This window comes from Hyla sarda, chromosome 7 (genome assembly GCF_029499605.1).
Source record: "Hyla sarda isolate aHylSar1 chromosome 7, aHylSar1.hap1, whole genome shotgun sequence".
Classification (NCBI taxonomy): domain Eukaryota; kingdom Metazoa; phylum Chordata; class Amphibia; order Anura; family Hylidae; genus Hyla; species Hyla sarda.
Window position 1 is genome coordinate 206,574,916 of NC_079195.1, and position 21,263 is coordinate 206,596,178.

A 21,263-nucleotide genomic window follows, 5' to 3' on the forward strand; every position below is an offset into this window, starting at 1 on the left:
GGAAATAAAAGATGGGTTGAATGAATGAGAATGTATTCAATTAACCAAATAAAAACGTAAGAAAATACTTTCCACAGAAGCCTTATAAAAATAAGATGCAAAATATGGCCCGGTTTAATTTAGTGGCTGTATGGAAGTAGAAAAAAAGAGAATTTTTTAAAAAATTCCATATTTTAGTGCAATAATTTACTTTGATTAAATAGATGTCCATTATAGCCGAATAGCTGGGAAAATCCACTCAATGCTGAGAAGTTGGTTATTACCTCCTGAGCCATAAAGTTAATGGGAGCGTCGCTGTGTAATTAATTTTCTGTGTTTCGTGAGCAAAAGAGCCTTCGGATTCTTCATAGAGGATGTTGTCTTAGAATCTTCCTTGAAATACCTTTCAGCTGCTGTATGCTCAAGAGGAAGTTGTGTAGTTCTTTCCAGTCTGACAACAGTGCTCTCTGCTGACACCTCTGTCCATGTCAGGAACTGTCCCGTGCAGGAGAGGTTTTCTATTTGCCCCTAACACTACCCTGGCGTCACAAACTTTATTCCAGACACATCCCCCCTGGTACCCACCACAAATAGATATGAGATAGATAGATTGATATACAGCAAATAGGGTTGTTCAATAAAAGCAGTAACAATCAGTATTAAGGTATTAAGGCTTTACATCGGTTAATCCTATGATATCCATCTTTATCCAAGATCTATATTTAAAGCTAGGTGGGTGTGCAGAATTTATTCTACGTCAACAAACGCACTCTCCCAACTAAGACGTATGATTTCCATGCTTAAAACTTAAATCTCTCTTTAAAATACTGCCGCTTTTAATTGAAAAATTCTCAATCAATCTGTCCCCCCCCCCTCCCCCTCCCTATATCCCTGCGCTCACGCTCATCCCCATTTGCAGTAAATAATCTCTGGATCGGCTTCCAACTCGGAGAAAATAAATAATTTGGAATTTGCTCTATCCCATGTGATCTCTAAGCTTTAAATCACTGAATTCTGTACCAAGCACAGAAGGAGAGAAAAAAAATCGGAGTGCGATGAAGCGGAACTATTACTTAGAGACTGCGGCGGAGTGCTTATCATCCGCTTTCGAGAGAGAAGCTTTCTGAAGGAAGAAATTATGTACTGCAACCCAATCCGTGCCATGTTACCTGCAGAAACTTACTTCATTTGCCTAAATTTTCTCGCTCATTTCACATCTCGCTCTCAGGCCTTGGCCTATCATTTTCTGCATATGTTATCATATATTAGGTTTGCTACAATTTCCCCCAACTGGAAAGTTACCAGAGTACAGATAAGGGGCCACTAACATAAGATAATATGATTTTCTGCCCTGCTGTACCTTTTTAGCGGGCCTGTCTAGAGCTATCTATCTATCTATCTATCTATCTATCTATATATATATATATATATATATATATATATATATATATGTGTGTGTGTGTATACGTATAAATATATATGTGTGTGTGTGTACCGTATTTTTCGCCGTATAAGACGCACTTTTTCTTCCCCAAAACTGGGGGGAAAAAGTTGGTGCGTCTTATGCGGCAAATACACCCCTATCGCGGCGGTCCCTGCGGCCGGGACCCGCGGCTAATACAGGACATCACCGATCGCGGTGATGCCCTGTATTAACCCTTCAGACACGGCGATCAAAGCTGACCACCGCGTCTGAAGGGAAAGTGACACTAACCCGGCTTTTCAGTCAGGCTGTTCGGGACCGCCGCGATTTCACCGTGGCGGTCCTGAACAGCCCGACTGGATAGCCGGGTTAGTGCTTACAGGACACCGGGGGGTACCTTACCTGCCTCCTCGGTGTCTTCTCCGTTCAGGGATCCCCTGTATGGCCGACGCTCTCCTTCCTTGTCATCACGTCGTCGCGTACGTTCGTCGGCGTGCGTAACGACATGATGGTGGCGACGGAGAGCGAGGATACCCAGCCAGCAGCAGAGACGTTCCGGAGCGACGGGGACACGGCGACAGCGATGGAGCGACATCCAGGGCAGCGGTGACGGGTCCGGAGTGGCGGGGACACGTGAGTATTACCTCCTATGCAGTGGTCTTCAATCTGCCGACCTCCAGATGTTGCAAAACTACAACTCCCAGCATGCCCGGACAGCCAACGGCTGTCCGGGCATGCTGGGAGTTGTAGTTTTGCAACATCTGGAGGTCCACAGGTTGAAGACCACAATTGAGTTCAAAGTCTTTATTTTTTTTAGATTTTGCACCTATAAATTGGGTGCGTCTTAAACGCCGGTGCGTCCTATAGGACGAAAAATATGGTATATATAGAAAAATTGAAGCAGCACTCTCAGAGTTAAGGTAAATATGTGGGTGCAAGCGGTCTCAGGTCTCCCGGTCCTGGTTCCAAAAATTGTAGAAAAAAGAAGAAGCGGCTGCAGCACACCAGAGTATCCAAAGATGCAAAAAGTGATTTATTCCAGCTAGAAATAAGACAACGTTTCTGTGGTCTCACACCACCTTTCTCAAGTCCCGGACAGCCGAAGGCTGTCTGGGCATGCTGGGTGTTGTAGTATTGCAACAGCTGGAGGAACACTGTTTGAAAAACACTAGCTTATAGCAATGAAGAAGGAAAATGCACGCAATGTCAGCCCGGAAAACACGACATTCTGCACATTTGCTTGTTTAGACGGAAATGCATTTGAACATTGAACGGTTTAATGTTTCTGCAGAAGCCGGAATTGGGATTTCCGCAGCAGAAACATCCGCCATTGAAATTCCACGTGCCACCCCCATTTGCAAGAGCATTTTTTTTTTTTAATCTGAAGTCCTATGTAAGTTTATAGGATTTCTAGTGCTTCTCCTGATCATGTTACTCTCTGGCTCCTGAGATTGCCCAGGACTTTTAAACATCCTGCCGACTGTTCATGAGGCAGGTGTACAGAATAGTTAGTGTGGGGGATGGGATACGAGGACGGGATATCAGGTCGGATATGAGGACAGGATATGAGGACGGGATATCAGGACAGATATAAGGGAGGGATATGAGGATGAGATATGAGAACAAGAAATCAGGTGGGGATATGAAGTTGGGATATGAGGTTGGGATATGAGGATGAGATATGAGAAAAAGAAATCAGGTGGGGATATGAAGTTGGGATATGAGGTTGTGATATGAGGATGAGATATGAGGACGGGATGTGAGGTCGGTATATGAAGTTGGGATATGAGGACGAGATATGAGGTTGTGATATGAGGATGAGATATGAGAACAAGAAATCAGGTGGGGATACGAAGTCGGGATATGAAGTTGGGATATGAGGATGAGATATGAGGACGCGATATGAAGTAGGGATATAAGGACAAGATTTGAGGTTGGGATTTGAGGTTAGGATATGAGTACGAGATATGAGGTTTGGATATGAAGTCAGGATATGAGGTTAAAATATGAGATGGAGATATGAGGTCGGGATATGAGGACAGGATATGAGAACGAGATATGAGGTCGGGTATAAGAAGTCGGAATATGAGGACGGATATAAGGTCGGGATATGAGGTCAGGATATGAGGACAGGATATAAGGTCGGGATATGAGGTCAGGATATGAGTATGGGATATAAAGACAAAAGTGTAATTTTTTGTCTTTCCTCTCCTACAAAGATTAGGTAGCAAGACTGAGCAACAACAGGTTTTCTGCTAGTACATTGTTGCATCTATTCTCCCGTAGACAAAACAAATAAAGAGAACAATTTTGAGTTTTTTCCCCCTCCGCCATCAATCTGAAGTTCACATTCGCAGAATTCCAATATACCACCTGGCTCCTGGGATCAGCGGAGACGATGCTAAAAACATGAGTCAAGTAATCAGCGCGAGTCCTTCACAAAAGGTAATTAAAAATAAATCAATACTATTGGCATATGGGGCGCATTGCTGATTTAATAGCTAATTGAGATCTCACCTTATGATTATTTAAGAGAACCTGCTGGAGAGCTTTCTAAATGAGGGAGCGAAAGACACATTAAATAAATGGCTGCCAATTACCGATGGCAGACACTAGATTGGATGCCCAAAGGAACCATGTTCTCAAGTCACAGAGAGCAGCACAGATGCATTGTGGGCGAATAATGTTCCCAAATCAAGGTCAGATTACGCATTCCTGTATTGGCGGTCTCCTCGGGTTGCGCACAGCTCTGCTATACCGGCTGTAATTAAAGGGCACAGTAGAGCACTCCTGGTGACACTTCACCGTCATGTTTGTACTCGTGCGGCAGATGACACAACTCAAGTGCTACACAAATATCCTGGCCATTTAGCCGAGCTTCACCTAACATCCATAATTCTCTATTAGGCTTGTGCTGTCCATTGTAGGATCATATAAGGGTTGCATTGCATACTGTGACCACCATTAGCGAGGTCACTCAATTTGATTTTCCTTCTGGAGAATAAGGAAAATGGGACATTGAAATGCAGCAACTCCTTGTAGGTTCCATCGTCTGACAAACTAAGAAAAAGATTCAAAGAAAAGCTTAAAGGAGTACTCCGGGATATGAAAACATATCCCTATGCTAAAGATAGGGCATAAGTGTCAGATCGCGGGGCGGGTCTGAACGCTAGGACCCCCCCACGATCTCCCATACAGGGCCCCGGCAGTCCGCAGAAAGGGGGCATGTCGAACGACACACGAAGCGGCAGCCGACACCCCCTCTTAATGCAGCGCTATGGCAGAGCCAAAGATTGCTGAATGCCGCACTCCGGCTCTCCCATAGCGTTGAATTAAGGGGGCGTGTCAGCCGCTGCTTCATGCGGTGGTCGACACACACCCTTTGTGCGGACTGCACCTACCTCTAGTAGCCTACACTCTCCCTAAATAAACACAGAGGAGGCTGACTCTATCCCCTATCCTTCAATGTTTCTGTGGACAGTTTAGCAGAACCCTATTGAAATTCCCCTCGAAAATTTCAATAGGGCCTCAGTCTACAGAGCCCTGCTTGTCCTCAGTGCACAGAGCCCTGCTTGTCCTCAATGCACAGAGCCCTGCTTGTCCTCAATGCACAGAGCCCTGCTTGTCTTCACAGAGCCCTGCTTGTCCTCAGTGTACAGAGCCCTGCTTGTCCTCAGTGTACAGAGCCCTGCATGTCCTCAGTGTACAGAGCCCTGCTTGTCTTCAGTGTACAGACCCCAGTTGTCCTCAGTGTACAGAGCCCTGCTTGTCCTCAGTGTACAGAGCCCCGCTTGTCCTCAGTGTACAGAGCCCCGCTTGTCCTCAGTGTACAGAGCCCAGCTTGTCCTCAGTGTACAGAGCCCCGCTTGTCCTCAGTGTACAGAGCCCCGCTTGTCCTCAGTGTACAGAGCCCCGCTTGTCCTCAGTGTAGAGAGCCCCGCTTGTCTTCAGTGTACAGAGCCCCGCTTGTCCTCAGTGTACAGAGCCCTGCTTGTCCTCAGTGTACAGAGCCCTGCTTGTCCTCAGTGTACAGAGCCCTGTTTGTCCACCCACATTTCCTGTATTTGGTCTCCTCACAGAGACACACAGACAATAGCTGCAGGGACCATAATATACACATTTTTGTAACCAATGTATATTACAAAATATACATATAATGTTATTTTTTACATTATATAAAACGTTTTTGCCAAAGATGGGTACATTTTAAGGCAGTGTTTCCCAACCAGTGTACCACCATTTGTTGCAAAACTACAACTTCCAGCATGCCTGGAAAGCCTTCGACTGTCACCATATGGCACCCCACAAATCTTACCCCTTCATAGTACTGTCTTATGAGGAACCTGTGCACTGCAAACAGGTTTATTGCAGAAAGCTTTGACATGCATATGAGAGCGTGGATCTGGCAATGCCAAGTTCATGGGGTGTCATGGCAGATAGTTATTGTAGAATTTCATAACACTTTGCAAGTCTGGAAATATTGACATAGACTTTGGGTGTTGGGAGAGTTCAGTGATGACGATAAATCTTACATGACTCCTTTAGACCTTATTACTGACCCTATTACTTTTTGCTTATGGACGAGAATGGCTCCACTACCTGTTAGATGGTTCGTAACCAGAAATGGATCTGCAATTAAATGTAGCAATGGTGGCCCTCATCTATAGTGTTGCTCGCGAATATTCGCAATTCGAATTTTATTTGCGAATATCACATATTTGCGAATATAGCGCTATATATTCGTAATTACGAATATTCGTTTTTGTTTTTTTTTCACAGTACACATCTCAGTGATCATCCCTCTCTGCTTCCAGCTTATGTGGTGTAAGAAGGCTCTGATACTACTGTGTGAGACTGGTGTGCGAATTTTCGCATATGCGAAAATGTGAATATACTAATTTTCGCATATGCGAATTTTCGCTTACGTTGATTTTTGCATATGTTAATTTTCGTGCACGCGAATATTCGCATATGCGAAAAAAAAAGCGAATGTTACGAATATGCGAATATTCGCGATTATGACGAATATTCGTCCATATATTTGCGAATATTCGCGAATTCGAATATGGCCTATGCCGCTCAACACTACTCAGTGTAAAGGAGTTGAACAAAATAACTAGAACACTCCCAACCCCAGTTTTTGGTATTTCCCCCCTTTTCTCAGTCACGTATCTTAGATTGCTGTTTAGTAACTTCATTACTTGTGATGTTCTAAAAATCTGTGTATGGAAATCGCCTGGTAGGGTTGTCTGTGACTCACATTGCTGAGTTAACGGATGTTTCAAACTTGTTTACTTTATCACATCTCCGTATGTAAATTGAAGCAATGCAGCAGCAGACAGAAGTAGATGTGGTTAAAAGTCAAAGCTTGACATGAGAGACTGAATAAAGCTTTGTTGAATTGTAGCTGAAAAAGCAAAGAACTATGGTCCCTCAAATCACTCCTGAGTTGAATGCAATTTTAAAGAATAACTGTCACAAGATCAAAAAAAAAATCTGTTTTTCCTCCTTGAATGCCTCTTAATTCTCTTGTTTATGTTGCACACACTGCATGCAGCTCACTGAGGAGGAGGGGCGTTTCCTTCCTGCCCTCACATCTCATGTGGGAACTTCTTCCCTCACTCCTCAGATCTGACACCTGGCTGCTCTGTGCACTGAGGCTCTGTGAAACGTTCCTGTTAGGTGACGGATAACTGTCTTTACTGTGCAGAGTGCAGATGGTATTACACAGACAGTTTGGTGAAGAGTGAGAGGATGCAGCGTAACCCCTTGGGAGCCCTGTTTCCTTTCTGGGACTTGTGGTGCTTTCGACCAATTAATTCATACTGACTTGAGAGGATTGAACATTGATCCAGGGGGCTAAGGTTCTGTCAAGGTCCTGTAGTTTTCTCCGACAGCGCATGAACTTTCACCGTGTGGGTGATCCTTGCAGAATGACCGGATAAGATAGATTTGTTCTGGGCCTTCCCTTAGAGCTTCTCCACACACCTCACACCTTTACCACACTGGAGCTCAGCTTGACCTCACACAGGAACTAGGGTAACTCCTCCCCCACTACACTATATGACAGAAATGTAGGGGTTCCCATTGGCAGGCAGGGTCACATGGGTCCACACTGCTCCTCTCTTAAAGGTACAATAACACATATGAATAACAAAGATAGAAATAACATAACATGACAATTATTAAAATATATTATCTTTTGGTAAACTGCGAAAACTCAATAGAAACAAGAATCAGTCCCTCAGTGGGCCCAACACCTGTGCCGCAGGTCTGCCTGAGGAAGTTTGAAGCCACAGGATAGCCAAAGCCTTTGGTGCTGGGATAATACAGTTCTCTGTAGAGAGGAGTTCCGCACAGTTTCTTACCGATATATATCACACAGTTCTCTGTAGAGAGGAGTTCCGCACAGTTTCTTACCAATAGATATGACACAGTTTCTTACCAATAGATATCACACAGTTCTCTGTAGAGAGGAGTTCCGCACAGTTTCTTACCAATAGATATGACACAGTTCTCTGTAGAGAGGAGTTCCGCACAGTTTCTTACCAATAGATATCACACAGTTCTCTGTAGAGAGGAGTTCCGCACAGTTTCTTACCAATAGATATCACACAGTACTCTGTAGAGCGGAGTTCCGCACAGTTTCTTACCAATAGATATCACACAGTACTCTGTAGAGAGGAGTTCCGCACAGTTTCTTACCAATAGATATCACACAGTTCTCTGTAGAGAGGAGTTCCACACAGTTTCTTACCAATAGATATCACACAGTACTCTGTAGAGCGGAGTTCCGCACAGTTTCTTACCAATAGATATCACACAGTTCTCTGTAGAGAGGAGTTCCGCACAGTTTCTTACCAATAGATATCACACAGTACTCTGTAGAGCGGAGTTCCGCACAGTTTCTTACCAATAGATATCACACAGTACTCTGTAGAGAGGAGTTCCGCACAGTTTCTTACCAATATATATCACACAGTTCTCTGTAGAGAGGAGTTCCACACAGTTTCTTACCAATAGATATCACACAGTACTCTGTAGAGCGGAGTTCCGCACAGTTTCTTACCAATAGATATCACACAGTTCTCTGTAGAGAGGAGTTCCGCACAGTTTCTTACCAATAGATATCACACAGTTCTCTGTAGAGCGGAGTTCCGCACAGTTTCTTACCAATAGATATCACACAGATCTCTGTAGAGAGGAGTTCCGCACAGTTTCTTACCAATAGATATCACACAGTTCTCTGTAGAGAGTAGTTCCGCACAGTTTCTTACCAATAGATATCACACAGTACTCTGTAGAGCGGAGTTCCGCACAGTTTCTTACCAATAGATATCACACAGTACTCTGTAGAGAGGAGTTCCGCACAGTTTCTTACCAATAGATATCACACAGTACTCTGTAGAGAGGAGTTCCGCACAGTTTCTTACCAATAGATATCACACAGTTCTCTGTAGAGAGGAGTTCCGCACAGTTTCTTACCAATAGATATCACACAGTACTCTGTAGAGAGGAGTTCCGCACAGTTTCTTACCAATAGATATCACACAGTTCTCTGTAGAGAGGAGTTCGGCACAGTTTCTTACTAGTGTTGCTTGCGAATATTCGCAATTCGAATTTTATTCGCGAATATCGCATATTCGCGAATATAGCACTATATATTCGTAATTACGAATATTCATTTTTTTTTTCTTCACAGTACACATCACAGTGATCATCCCTCTCTGCTTCCAGCTTGTGTGGTGTAAAGAAGGCTCTAATACTACTGTGTGATACTGGTGTGCAAATTTTCGCATATGCGAAAATGTGTATATGCAAATTTTTGCATTTGCGAATTTTCGCTTATGCAAATTTTTTATATGCTAATTTCCGCATATGTCAATTTCCGCATATGCGAAAATAAAACGAGAATATTTCGAATATGCGCATATTCGTCCATATATTCGCGAATATTCGCGAATTCGAATATGGCCTATGCCGCTCAACACTATTTCTTACCAATAGATATCACACAGTACTCTGTAGAGCGGAGTTCCGCACAGTTTCTTACCAATAGATATCACACAGTTCTCTGTAGAGAGGAGTTCCGCACAGTTTCTTACCAATAGATATCACACAGTTCTCTGTAGAGAGGAGTTCCGCACAGTTTCTTACCAATAGATATCACACAGTTCTCTGTAGAGAGGAGTTCCGCACAGTTTCTTACCAATAGATATCACACAGTTTTCTGTAGAGAGGAGTTCCGCACAGTTTCTTACCAATAGATATCACACAGTACTCTGTAGGGAGGAGTTCCGCACAGTTTCTTACCAATAGATATCACACAGTTCTCTGTAGAGAGGAGTTCCGCACAGTTTCTTACCAATAGATATCACACAGTACTCTGTAGAGAGGAGTTCCGCACAGTTTCTTACCAATAGATATCACACAGTTCTCTGTAGAGAGGAGTTCCGCACAGTTTCTTACCAATAGATATCACACAGTTCTCTGTAGAGAGGAGTTCCGCACAGTTTCTTACCAATAGATATCACACAGTTCTCTGTAGAGAGGAGTTCCGCACAGTTTCTTACCAATAGAAAAAGGAATGGGACCAACCATGACAGAGACCCTTTTCTCCAAGGGTGTAGTATCTACACCCTTGCCGTGGACACTAGAGGTGCTCTTGGGGACCAAATTAGTGTAAAGTGCATATTACAAACGAAAAGTGCATACAGGGTCCTCTGCAATTGCCTTTATTTATAATAACCAGGAGAAGCGCCTTAAATCACCTTTTCCCTTATAAAGCAGTGAGATGCATATTTTATAAGAGACCACACCCTAGATTTAACTAGATCAGTGTTTTCCAAACGGCGTGTCTCCAGCTGTTGCAAAACTACAACACCCAGCATGCATGGACAGCCAAAGGCTGTCCGGGCATGCTGGGAGTTGTAGTTTTGCAACAGCTGGAGGCACCCTGTTTGGAAAACACAAAACTAGATGATGAAGAGAGAAGAAAATTGGGGGTAAAAAGTTTTATAGTCTAAAGGTTTGACTTTGTTTTTAGGTCAGGACTAAAAAGATATCACAAGATTCTATTGTATGATTTTGCATTTACCTTTTATATCTGACTAAATATTCAACTTTTCCTGAATAGAGATTGTCAGATATGAAGCTCGGAAGAAACGTTGCTCGTACTTTTCTGGATTACTACCAACTGAGTGGCAACATGGCGAGACCAGCTGCTCCCGTATCGTCTCATCTACGGTAAGTACCAATAGGCCGGGTTCACACTGCGGAGATTCCGAGTGCGGACAGCGCCGACCAGGACTAGGACCACGTAGTTATTGCCGTCCCCACAGACGGCAATGTCTGCGGAGCAGAAATCCGCCAGAGCATTGGACAAGTTCAATGTTCTGGCGGAATTTTTCTAGGGGATTTTGCGTCCGGAAAATCCACCTCGAAAAATTTGTAGTGTGCACTGTGAAGTGGAATCCCGTTGCCAGCAATTACGCACAGAAATTCCGTAGTGTGAACCAGGCCTTAAAGAGACAGAGCTGAATTAAATTTGGCACATTATTTTGTAAAAAATTGTATCTTTTGCATTATGATAAATCAGATTTAGAGAATGTTTGCATTTGTGCTTTCACTGGGTTTTTGTAGAAATGTAAAAGTTTTAATTAAAAAAAAGAAAATAAATAAAAAATAAATAATTACCGTAAATATATATATATATATATATATATATATATTTTTTTTTTTTTTTTGGGGGGGGGGTGTATATATATATATATATATATATATATATATATATATATATATATATACACACACACACACACACACACATTTTATTCTGATATTGATGAAGAAAATACCTGGCAAAATCCCATTAAACTCTATGGGCTTTGAATTTCCTTAGAATTCTGTGTTTTGAGCACAATAGCAGTCCCAGCTGCTATTGGTAATGACATACATCAACGATTACGCCGATGCCCACCATTAACCGCCATTAACCTTTACGGCATATAGAGACTCGTCAGACAAACTGCAGCGCAATCACGGGAGTCCGATGAGTCAAGATGGCGGTCAGAGGTCTCCTCCCCTGCCTCCAGGGTCGCTCTGTCGATCTTTTTTTTTAAGTTTTAATAGATGTACATGAGCCCCTCCCCCAATTAAAAATTGATTCTCCCTCTTTTCCCATTTTACATATCAAAATTTTTTTTTAAATAAATAAATAAAATCAACATATTTAGTATGTAAATTTTTATTATCCTCTACGGTGAACGGTGTAAACATAATAAAATACCAAAGTCCCAAATTGCTGATTTTTGATCCCAACACAAGCCAGAAAAAAATGAATTAAAAGTGATCAAAAGGTCACAATTATGCAAAAGTGGTACAAAAAATGAGCCCTTATACAGCCTGTATATGGAAAAATAAAAAAAAGTTATAAGGGGTTAGAATAGGGCAATTTTAAACATACCCGTATTTTTCGCCGTATAAGACGCACTTTTTCTTCCCCAAAACTTGGGGGGGAAAGTTGGTGCGTCTTATACGGCGAATACACCCCTATCGCGACGGTCCCTGCGTCCATCAACGGCCGGGACCCGCGGCTAATACAGGACATCACCGATCGTGGTGATGCCCTGTATTAACCCTTCAGACGCGGCGATCAAAGCTTACCGCTGCGTCTGAAGCGAAAGTGACACTAACCCGGCTGCACCGGGAGGGACCTTACCTGCCTCCTCGGTGTCTGCTCCGTGCCAGGATCCCCTGCATGGCCGGCGCTCTCCTTCGTTGTCATCACGTCGTCGCACACGCCGCCCCGTCATCCAATAGGAGCGGTGTGCGTAGCGGCGTGTTGGCGGCAACGGAGAGCGAGGATACCGGGCAGCAGAGACGTTCCGGAGCGACAGGGACACCCTGGGGACACGGCGACAGTGATGGAGGGCGACATCCTGGGCAGCGGTGACGAGCAGTGGCGGTCCGGAGCGGCGGGGACATGTGAGTATTACCTCCTATACCAGTGATCTTCAACCTGCGGACCTCCAGATGTTGCAAAACTACAACTCCTGGCATGCCCAGACAGCCAACGGCTGTCTGGGCATGCCTGGAGTTGTAGTTTTGCAACATCTGGAGGTCTGCTGGTTGAAGATCACTGTGACCTATACTTTACATTGTATTCTAGGTTTTCCTCATTTAAAATTGGGTCTTATATGCCGGAGCGTCCTATAGGGCAAAAAATACGGTACTTCTTTCATTTAAAAAAAAATAAGTGTTTTTTTTATGTACAATAATAGAAAAACATGTAAAGATTGGTAATATTTGATTTGTATTGACCCAAAGAATAAAGAAAACAGGTCAGATTTACCATAAAGTGCACTATTTGAAAAGTAAACCCTTTAAAGTTGCAGTTTTCTTTTCAATTTCCCACTATACATAATATTTTTCAGGTTTTGCTGTACATTTTATGGTAAAATGAATTGGATGCAAAATATGGGTCAGATGGGTCGATGAGCTCTCTGGTGACATCTCTGTCCATTTTAGGAACTTTCCAGAGTAGGAGAAAATCCCCATAGCAAACATATGCTGCTCTGGTCAATTCCTAAAATGGACAGAGATGTCAGCAGAGAGCACTGTGGTCATGATGTCAGCAGAGAGCTCTGTGTTCCAAAAAGAAAAGAATTTCCTCTGTAGTATTCAGCAGCTAATAAGTACTGGAAGGATTAAGATTTTTTAATAGAAGTTATTTACAAATCTGTTTAACTTTCTGGCACAAGTTGATCTTAAAAAAAAAAAAAAAAGAAGAAGAAAAAAAAGTTTTTCACCGAACACAGCCCAAAAAATAAAATAAATTATATATATATATACATATATACATATACATATATATATATATATATATATATATATATATATACATATACATATATATACATATACATATACATATATATATATACATATATATACATACATATATATATATATATATATACATATATATATATATATATATATATATATATATACGGGATGAGTATTTAACTCATGGAGAGTTCACCACTCCTGGTGTGACGGAGCTTTCAAGGGCCACTAAGCACTCCGCAGGCATTCTGGGTGGGGGAATATGCAAATCAGCTCATTACATCACCTTTTCAGGCGATGTTCCCTAGTATCAGCTTAGCTCCAGTGTACTGACGAGGGGCAAGTACCCCGAAACAGCTGTCTGCAAATGGGTGCTCTTTCCTTCTGGAGAGAGAGTTCTGGCTTGGCATTAATCCCGATTAGCTTTTTATATTCCGTAACTGGAGCTAAGCTGATACCAGGGAACATCGCCTGAAAAGGTGATGTAATGAGCTGATTTGCATATTCCCCTATAAATATATATATATATATATATATATATATATATATATATATATATGACTATCAATAATAAAGTCATGTCTTACCGTCAGGCCCTGTCCTACCTACGCTTACATTTCTGGCAGGAAACCTTTACTTCTGTGACTATTTTCATTTGTACTTTTGCTTCCATGGAAGACTTGCAAGGAAATGAAACCTGAAATAGAGAAGCCGATCAGTCAGGCGTGTAGAGTCCATCGTCCTCGCAGTACAGAGCACTAGTAATGAACACTGTCACTGCATAGCAAATCACAACCTGCCTGGCATCTACAATTCCCTCCCCTCCCTGTCCTTTCTACTGATAGAGGGCATATTACCCAGTCTGGTCTTAATCATGGACAGCTTTTACCTAGACCTTCTAGTAAAGTATCACTGATGGGATCAACCAGATTATTAAAACTTTGCAGCCATGGCCAGAGTTCATGAAAGAATTACCCAAGTTCTATGGCAGATACAAAGCCTCTTGATTTAGACTCTTTGGCAGCAGCTTTTCTCTGCCAAGTTATTTCTAGAGCAGCGGCCAATAAAGACATATAAGAAATTCAATATGTGGAGGTTAACTATGTCTATTAAAAGTGGGTTCACATATATGGCAGCTGGCATCAGCAGAGGGTCATAGCAAATACTAGAATAAGTTATCACAGGGTTACAAATAGCAAAGTGTTAATAGCAAAGTGTATGTCTCCAGCTATTGCAAAACGACAACTTCCAACATGCCCGGACAGCCTTTGGCAACACAGTACGGAAGTCAGGGAAAGAGGTAAGGGCACAAAAGGGTTAACAGACTAATGAACATCAATAGAAGCACTAACAGGGAATGCACAAACAAACATATAATCAAACAAGCCAAATCGGTAACATAGATAACTGGGCAGTACACCATCAGAAAGGAATAGAGTAGTCAGGAAAACAGGCCAAGAATATACACAAGAAATACTGGGAGTTGTAGTTGTGCAACAGCTGGAGGTGCACTGGTTGGGAAACACTGGAATAATATATTGCATATACAACTTCCATACCAGAAAGAAGCATCTACAAAGAGTGCCCCACTTTCTGGAGGGCCAGGTATGTCCTTACATTACACAAATAACTTACTCATTTCAATAATCCCTGTGTAATTCTTCACTTCCCCCCTTCGCACACATTCTCAAATGATGGATTATTTTGTGTTCTTCTATTAGATAAAATCGGGGGTGAATATTTATGCAAGCTACTGTATATGTAATTCTTTAAAGGGGTACTCCAGTGGAAAACAATTTTTTTCTTTTTTTTTCAAATCAACAGGAGCCAGAAAGTTATACAGATCTGTAAATAACTTATATTTAAAAATCTTAATCCTTCCAGTACTTATCAGCTTCTGTATGTTCCAGGGGAAGTTGTGTAGTTCTTTTCTGTCTGACCACAGTTCTCTCTGCTGCCACCTTTGTCCATGTCAGGAACTGTCCGGAGCAGGTGAGGTTTGCTATGGGAATTTGCTGCTACTCTGGACAGTTCCTGACATGGACAGAGGTGTCATCAGAAAGCACTGTGATCAGACTGGAAAGAAATACACAACTTTCTCTGGAGCATACAGCAGCTGATAAGTACTGGAAGGATTAAGATTTTTTTAATAAAAGTAATTTACAAATCTGTTTAACTTTCTGGAACCAGATGATTTATAAATAACATTTTCCACCGGAGTACCACTTTAAAGGGGAACTTCAGTATTTAATTTCCTATCCACAGGATAGGGTATATGTGTCTGATCGCGGGAAGTCTGACCACTGGGACTCTCCGCATTCTCCTGCCTAGCGCCCCAGCTCTCCTCATGCACGGAGTGACCAATGCACGGAGTGGTGGTTGTCACACACCCTGGATGCAACTCTATGGGAAAGCCGAAGATACAGCACTCGTGTACCTCCATCTCTCCCATAGAGATGCATTGAGGGGTCGTGTCGAACACCACTCCGTATGGTATATGACACCACTCCTTGCATGCAAGGAGCCGAGGCACTGGGCAGGAGATCGCAGGGTCCCAAATCTCCTGTGGATAGGGGATAAGAAGCTAAATACTGGAGTCCCCCTTTAAAGGGGTACTCCACCCCTAGACATCGTATCCCCTATACAAAGAATAGGGGATAAGATGTCTGATCGCGGGGGTCCCGCCGCTGGGGACCCCCACAGTATTGCATGCGGCACCCACCTGTTTCTTCTCCGGAAGCGCTGGATGGTCTGGGTCCTGACTACGGGAACGGAAGTCCGTGACGTCACCACTCCGCCCCCGTGTGACGTCACGCCCCGTCCCCTCAATGCAAGTCTATGGGAGGGGGCGTGACGGCCGTCACGCCCCCTCCCATAGACTTGCATTGAGGGAACGGGGCGTGACGTCACACGGGGGCGGAGTACCCCTTTAATATTATAACACATTATTAGTTATTAAAGCTGCAATACCAGACAAGGCCTATAGACCTGAATGGCGCTGTTTCAGCAAATAATAAAAAGCAGCCCACTAATCTCACAGATCCGGTTCTGTAACCAGCTCTGTTCTTCTAAATAGCATAAATCCACCTTCCTTGTATGTATGATGTCCTAAAAGCAGTATGACTCCTCTCACCTCTATGCTTATGATTGCACATCATAAATCCCCTAAATGAGTCCGGCATAAATGCTCGGGGTTGCACAGTGCATCCTTCATACTTGATCACATTTTTTCTTTTCTGGCTTCGTATAAAACAGCTCAGAAGTTTTCATGAAATCGGAAAAAGAAAAAAAGAAAAAAAAAACGATAAAAAAAACCCTGTTTTGCGTTTCCTCTAATAACATGCAGGGTGCACAGTATGATAACTTTCTATTCTCACCGACTTGCTAATTATCCTGATAATTCTGCTTAACACTGGGGTCGCTCTGCTTGCAACTGCAGAAAACCAATTACAGTAAGGTCAGGCCTTGTCTGTCGCTGCACAGAAATACATGTTTATGAACTAGATTTTATTATGCTGCCAATATGGCGCTGACATATTTCTTTACACAGCATTAGTGGATGGAACACAAACTTAATGGATATTCGGTTTACAGCATGAAATTATTGTTCCAGTTGCTCTGGAAATGTTTGAGGACTAAATATATAAGGCCGCATTCACGTCACGATTTTTGGATCCGATGGCTTGAATCACTTGCTGCAAAATAAAATTGGATGTGTCTAAAGATCGAATCTGTCAGACGTTTTTTCTACACCATAGGGAACTATTACATGCAATCTTTTGATTGCATACACTGTTCAATGCTATGCCATAGCATAGCATTGATCAGTGTTATCAGCACTCTGCTGCTCCAGCTTGGATCTCAGGCATGGAGCAGCAGAGCGCCGATTGGACAGAGCGGAGGCAGGTAGGGCCCCTACCTCCCATCCCCTCAGCCGTTCGGGACGCCGCAATTTCACTGTGGCGGTCTCCAACAGCCCGATTGAGCGCCCTGGATACTTTAACATTCACTTTAGACGCAGTGATCAACTTTGATCGCTGGAACTAAGGGGTTGATGCCGGGCATGATTGCGAACGGTGATGTCCGGCATTAGACACGGGCCCCAGCGGCAGATAGCCGGAGAAGGAGAGGGGGAAGAGGGCGTACAGGTATGCCCTCTGTCCCCAACAGACAAAGGCCACTAGGTGGCTCTGTTCTGTTCCCTGCCACAAGTCAAACAGTTAGTTTGGTCTCCTCCCAGCCTGGCAGGAAATTAAATTCAGTAAGTGCGTGCATGGCATGGTGAGGCACAGCTCTTGCAGGCTTCAGTGACGTTGCGCCTGCTGAGGAACACCCACTTTCTCCTGCTGGGAGCTCACACAGTGTGAACAAGGGGAAAGGTACGGTACAGAGCTTTTTAAAGCTTGGAAAAAAATTTAAGGTCAGGAGGAATGTGGTTTGATGACAGGTACTCTTTAAGACATACTTTTAGGTAGTAGTATTTTTTATATATATATTTATACATATATATATATATATATATGTAGTATTTGATTGCATATTAATAAATAATATAATGGTTATTATTAGTTTGAATAATCACAAAGTAAAAATATGCATCCCACCACCATCACTGCATAATAAAGCGTCCCTCCACCCATGACCACACTATTTACAAATCATTCTTTATAGAAGCAACATTTTCAGATGATCACATTAATCTAAACATACATTAAAACATCCACAATCCTCCCACACAATTCTAAAGCACACCATTTTTTTTTTCATTTATAAATTCCCGATGCCTCAAACTCCCCACCTGCATTGCCCACTTTGTGCCCCCATATAGTAGTTAGACCCCTTCTGTGTCCCCATATAGCAGTAGGCCCCCCACATAAGAGTTGGTTCCACCCCCATACTGCAGTATAACAGTAGGCCTCTCATACTATTCCCATATGATAGTAGGCCCCCATACTGCCCCTCTATAACAGTAGGTCCCCATACTGCCCCTCTATAACAGTAGGCACCCATACCGGCCCCCCCTATAGCATTAGCCTCATACAGCCTCCATATGGCAATAGACACCACCCCATACAGCCCCTATATAGCCATAGGCCCCCACCCCCTACCGACCCCATATAGCAGTAGACCCCTTCCCCATATAGCAGTTGCCCCCCACCAAACTTAGTTACCACCACCCATTTAAATGCCACAGAATGTTCAGCTGTAGCACGTTCTTGGCCGACCACGACATCACTGAAGCATCTTATAGCATCTCCTGCGTGTGGCACGTTTTGCGGTGGTGACCAATAGATTGTAGGCTGAAGGTGAGCTGCATGGCAACTAGCAAAGGGCAGTGGTTTAGCCATCCCTGTACTATATCATCCTTATTCTTCCTTTTGTGATAGTACAAGTTGGGATTACAGAAAGCACCATCTTGGAAACATGTCTCTAATCGGCCTCCTCATGTAGTGATCATAAGATTGTAGCATGGAAGCCATTCTTCCGTCATTAGTGTTCGCGTTGTTTACTTCTGCTCATATCTCAATAGGTATCAGAATGACTCACCTGCCAGTGTTGAGTTTTGGCATCTATGTAAAATTATTGGTGTTTTTTTGTATCGCATCCTAGCAACTGAAAATAAAAAATCGAAATGTCTCAAAACTTTATGCAACGATTGTGTCCACAGAACTGTTCACCGTACCTGCAGGGCATGATATGTGTTTATGACTGAGGGGGGTAGAGTATTTTTGATGATAAAACATGCATACAAAGAGACCCGGTGAATGTGAGTCATCACTATTCACTGCCCACGCATTGTACGGCTCCTCTGTTCTGTACCTCCCGCTGCTCGTCATTGGAAAAGCAGAGCTAGTGATGTACTGGTAGGCAGAATGGGAACACCGGCTAAATATTTCTGTTAATTCAGTGTTTCTCAGCTCTATCATGCAAAACATAATATATCTGGCCAGGAACATATTGTGTTGTCACTGCAGTTGCACCTATAAATACCGAAAATATCAAAATAATGGGATAATTAGTTGAATGAAGTTACAGCGCAGCAATGATTCACATGGTGATGTCACAGCACTGTGATAATGTACAAGGTCATGTCACCATACCAGGAATAATGCACACAGTGATGTCACAGCACTGGCATAGCACGCAAGTTCATGTCACCATACAAGGAATATTGCGCACAGTAATGTCACAGCAAGGGCATAATGTACAAGGTCGTGTCACCATACAAGGAATAATGCAAACAGTGATGTTACAACATTGACATCATGCACAAGATCATGTTAACATACAAGGAATAGTACACACAGTGATGTCACAGCACTGTCAGAATGCAAAGATCATGTCGCCATACAAGAAATAATGCACACAGTGATGTCACAGCACTGGCATAATGCACAAGTTCATGTCACCATACAAGGAAAAGTGCACACAGTAATGTCACAGAACTGGAATAATGCACAAAGCCATTTCACCATACAAGGAATAATGCACACAGTGATGTCACAGCACTGTCATAATGCACAAGGTCATGACACAATACAGGGAATAATGCACACAGTAATGTCACTGCATTCTCATAATACACAATTATGTCAACATACAAGGGATAATGCACACAGTGATGTCACAGGCCATGTCACAATACCAGGAACCAAAGTGGTAATGTTTCTCCTTGAGGAGAGTATCATGAAGACATTTTGGGGCTAATAGACCTTTTATATTTTTTTTAAATCAGTACTTTTTAGCAGCTGTATGCTACAGAGGAAACTCTTTTATTTTTGAATTTCTTTTTTGTCTTGTCCACAGTGCTCTCTGTTGACACCTGATGCCCGTATCAGGAACTGCCCAGAGTGGGAGAAAATCCCCATTGCAACCTATGCTGCTCTGGACAGTTCCTGAAATGCAATAAATGGAGGAAAAAAGCGGAGGTAGCGCCGGGTGCGGTGTAGGTCTTTAGCCGGTGTAGGTGGGTACCCAGGTGGGGGTAGCTTATTCCTTGCCGGTGATGGTAGCTTGGTATGCAGGCCAGCAGCGTGAGGATGGAGCCCAGAGGAGAGTCCGTAGAGTAATGCAGAGGTATAGGAGAAAAAAGCTGCAATGGCGCTCCCAAGGAAGCAACCCGAAGTCGTGGGTATTGGTGCAAAATAATAAATAATTTATTCTTACAGCATAAGAAAACAAAGAAAATAATAAATATAAAGCAAGACGCGTTTCGGGAGTCACAGCTCCCTTTTTCAATTGCAGGTGGTTGCTGTATGGCAAGGTAACAGGTATATGTGTTTAAATACATAAAAAAATTGTGCCAAAACCAGGTGAGCTGGTGACGTCATGTGGGGTAGATACCGGGGCCAGGTAAGGGCCGGGCATTAAAGACCTACATAATAAAACATATTCAATGAATGGGCATGAAAACCACATAAAAAAGCATAGGTATAGCCTTTTACAGGAGTATTTGGATGTTCAAACTGAACCGCGAGAAATGTCCGTGGAGGCGACCAATCAGGAAGCTGCCGGCGTCCGTGGGACCAATCAGGAGGCAGTAGGAGGAGGCTGTCATCGCTGTGCAGGGTGTGCGGCTGTGGGGAATGAATGGAGAAGAGCCTCTTGAAGCTGATTGGCCGTTTGCTGCAAGAGGTGAAGAGGTGGCCAATCAGGAGTGAGCCGTACTTGGCTGTGTATAGTTACGCTGTCATAGGGGAACATAGGCCGTATGGGGATGTAGTCCAGAGATAGTGGGCGGGATGCTGATTGGCTGTCCGAGATCTTAAATGGGCCAATCAGAGGGAGGACGTATAAGTCCGGGTTGCAATTCTTTGCCGCTGGTGGCGGTAGAAAGGAGTTCAAAAGTGTCAGCCAATCGCTGCTGAACCGGTCCGGGTGGCGGCCAATCAGAATGAAGACGTGTATATCCTCTATGGGAGATTCCTAGAGGCATCGGTGGCAAATCCATTTTGAAGAATACGACCAATAGCTGCTGGGCCGGTCCCAGCGGCAACCAATCATGAAGAGG

At 43.2% G+C, this 21,263-nt stretch overlaps 1 protein-coding gene across 2 annotated transcripts in view; it reads left to right on the forward strand.

Annotated features, from left to right (window-relative positions):
- The window catches only part of LOC130283237 (cytosolic carboxypeptidase 6-like), a 1,802,518-nt gene that overhangs the window by 1,764,736 nt on the left and 16,519 nt on the right, over window positions 1-21,263 (forward strand). For both annotated transcript variants that reach the window (XM_056532458.1, XM_056532459.1), the window contains exon 12: window positions 10,549-10,648. In XM_056532458.1, the coding sequence (XP_056388433.1) occupies window positions 10,549-10,648 (100 nt within the window). The remainder of the gene's footprint in view (window positions 1-10,548; window positions 10,649-21,263) is intronic.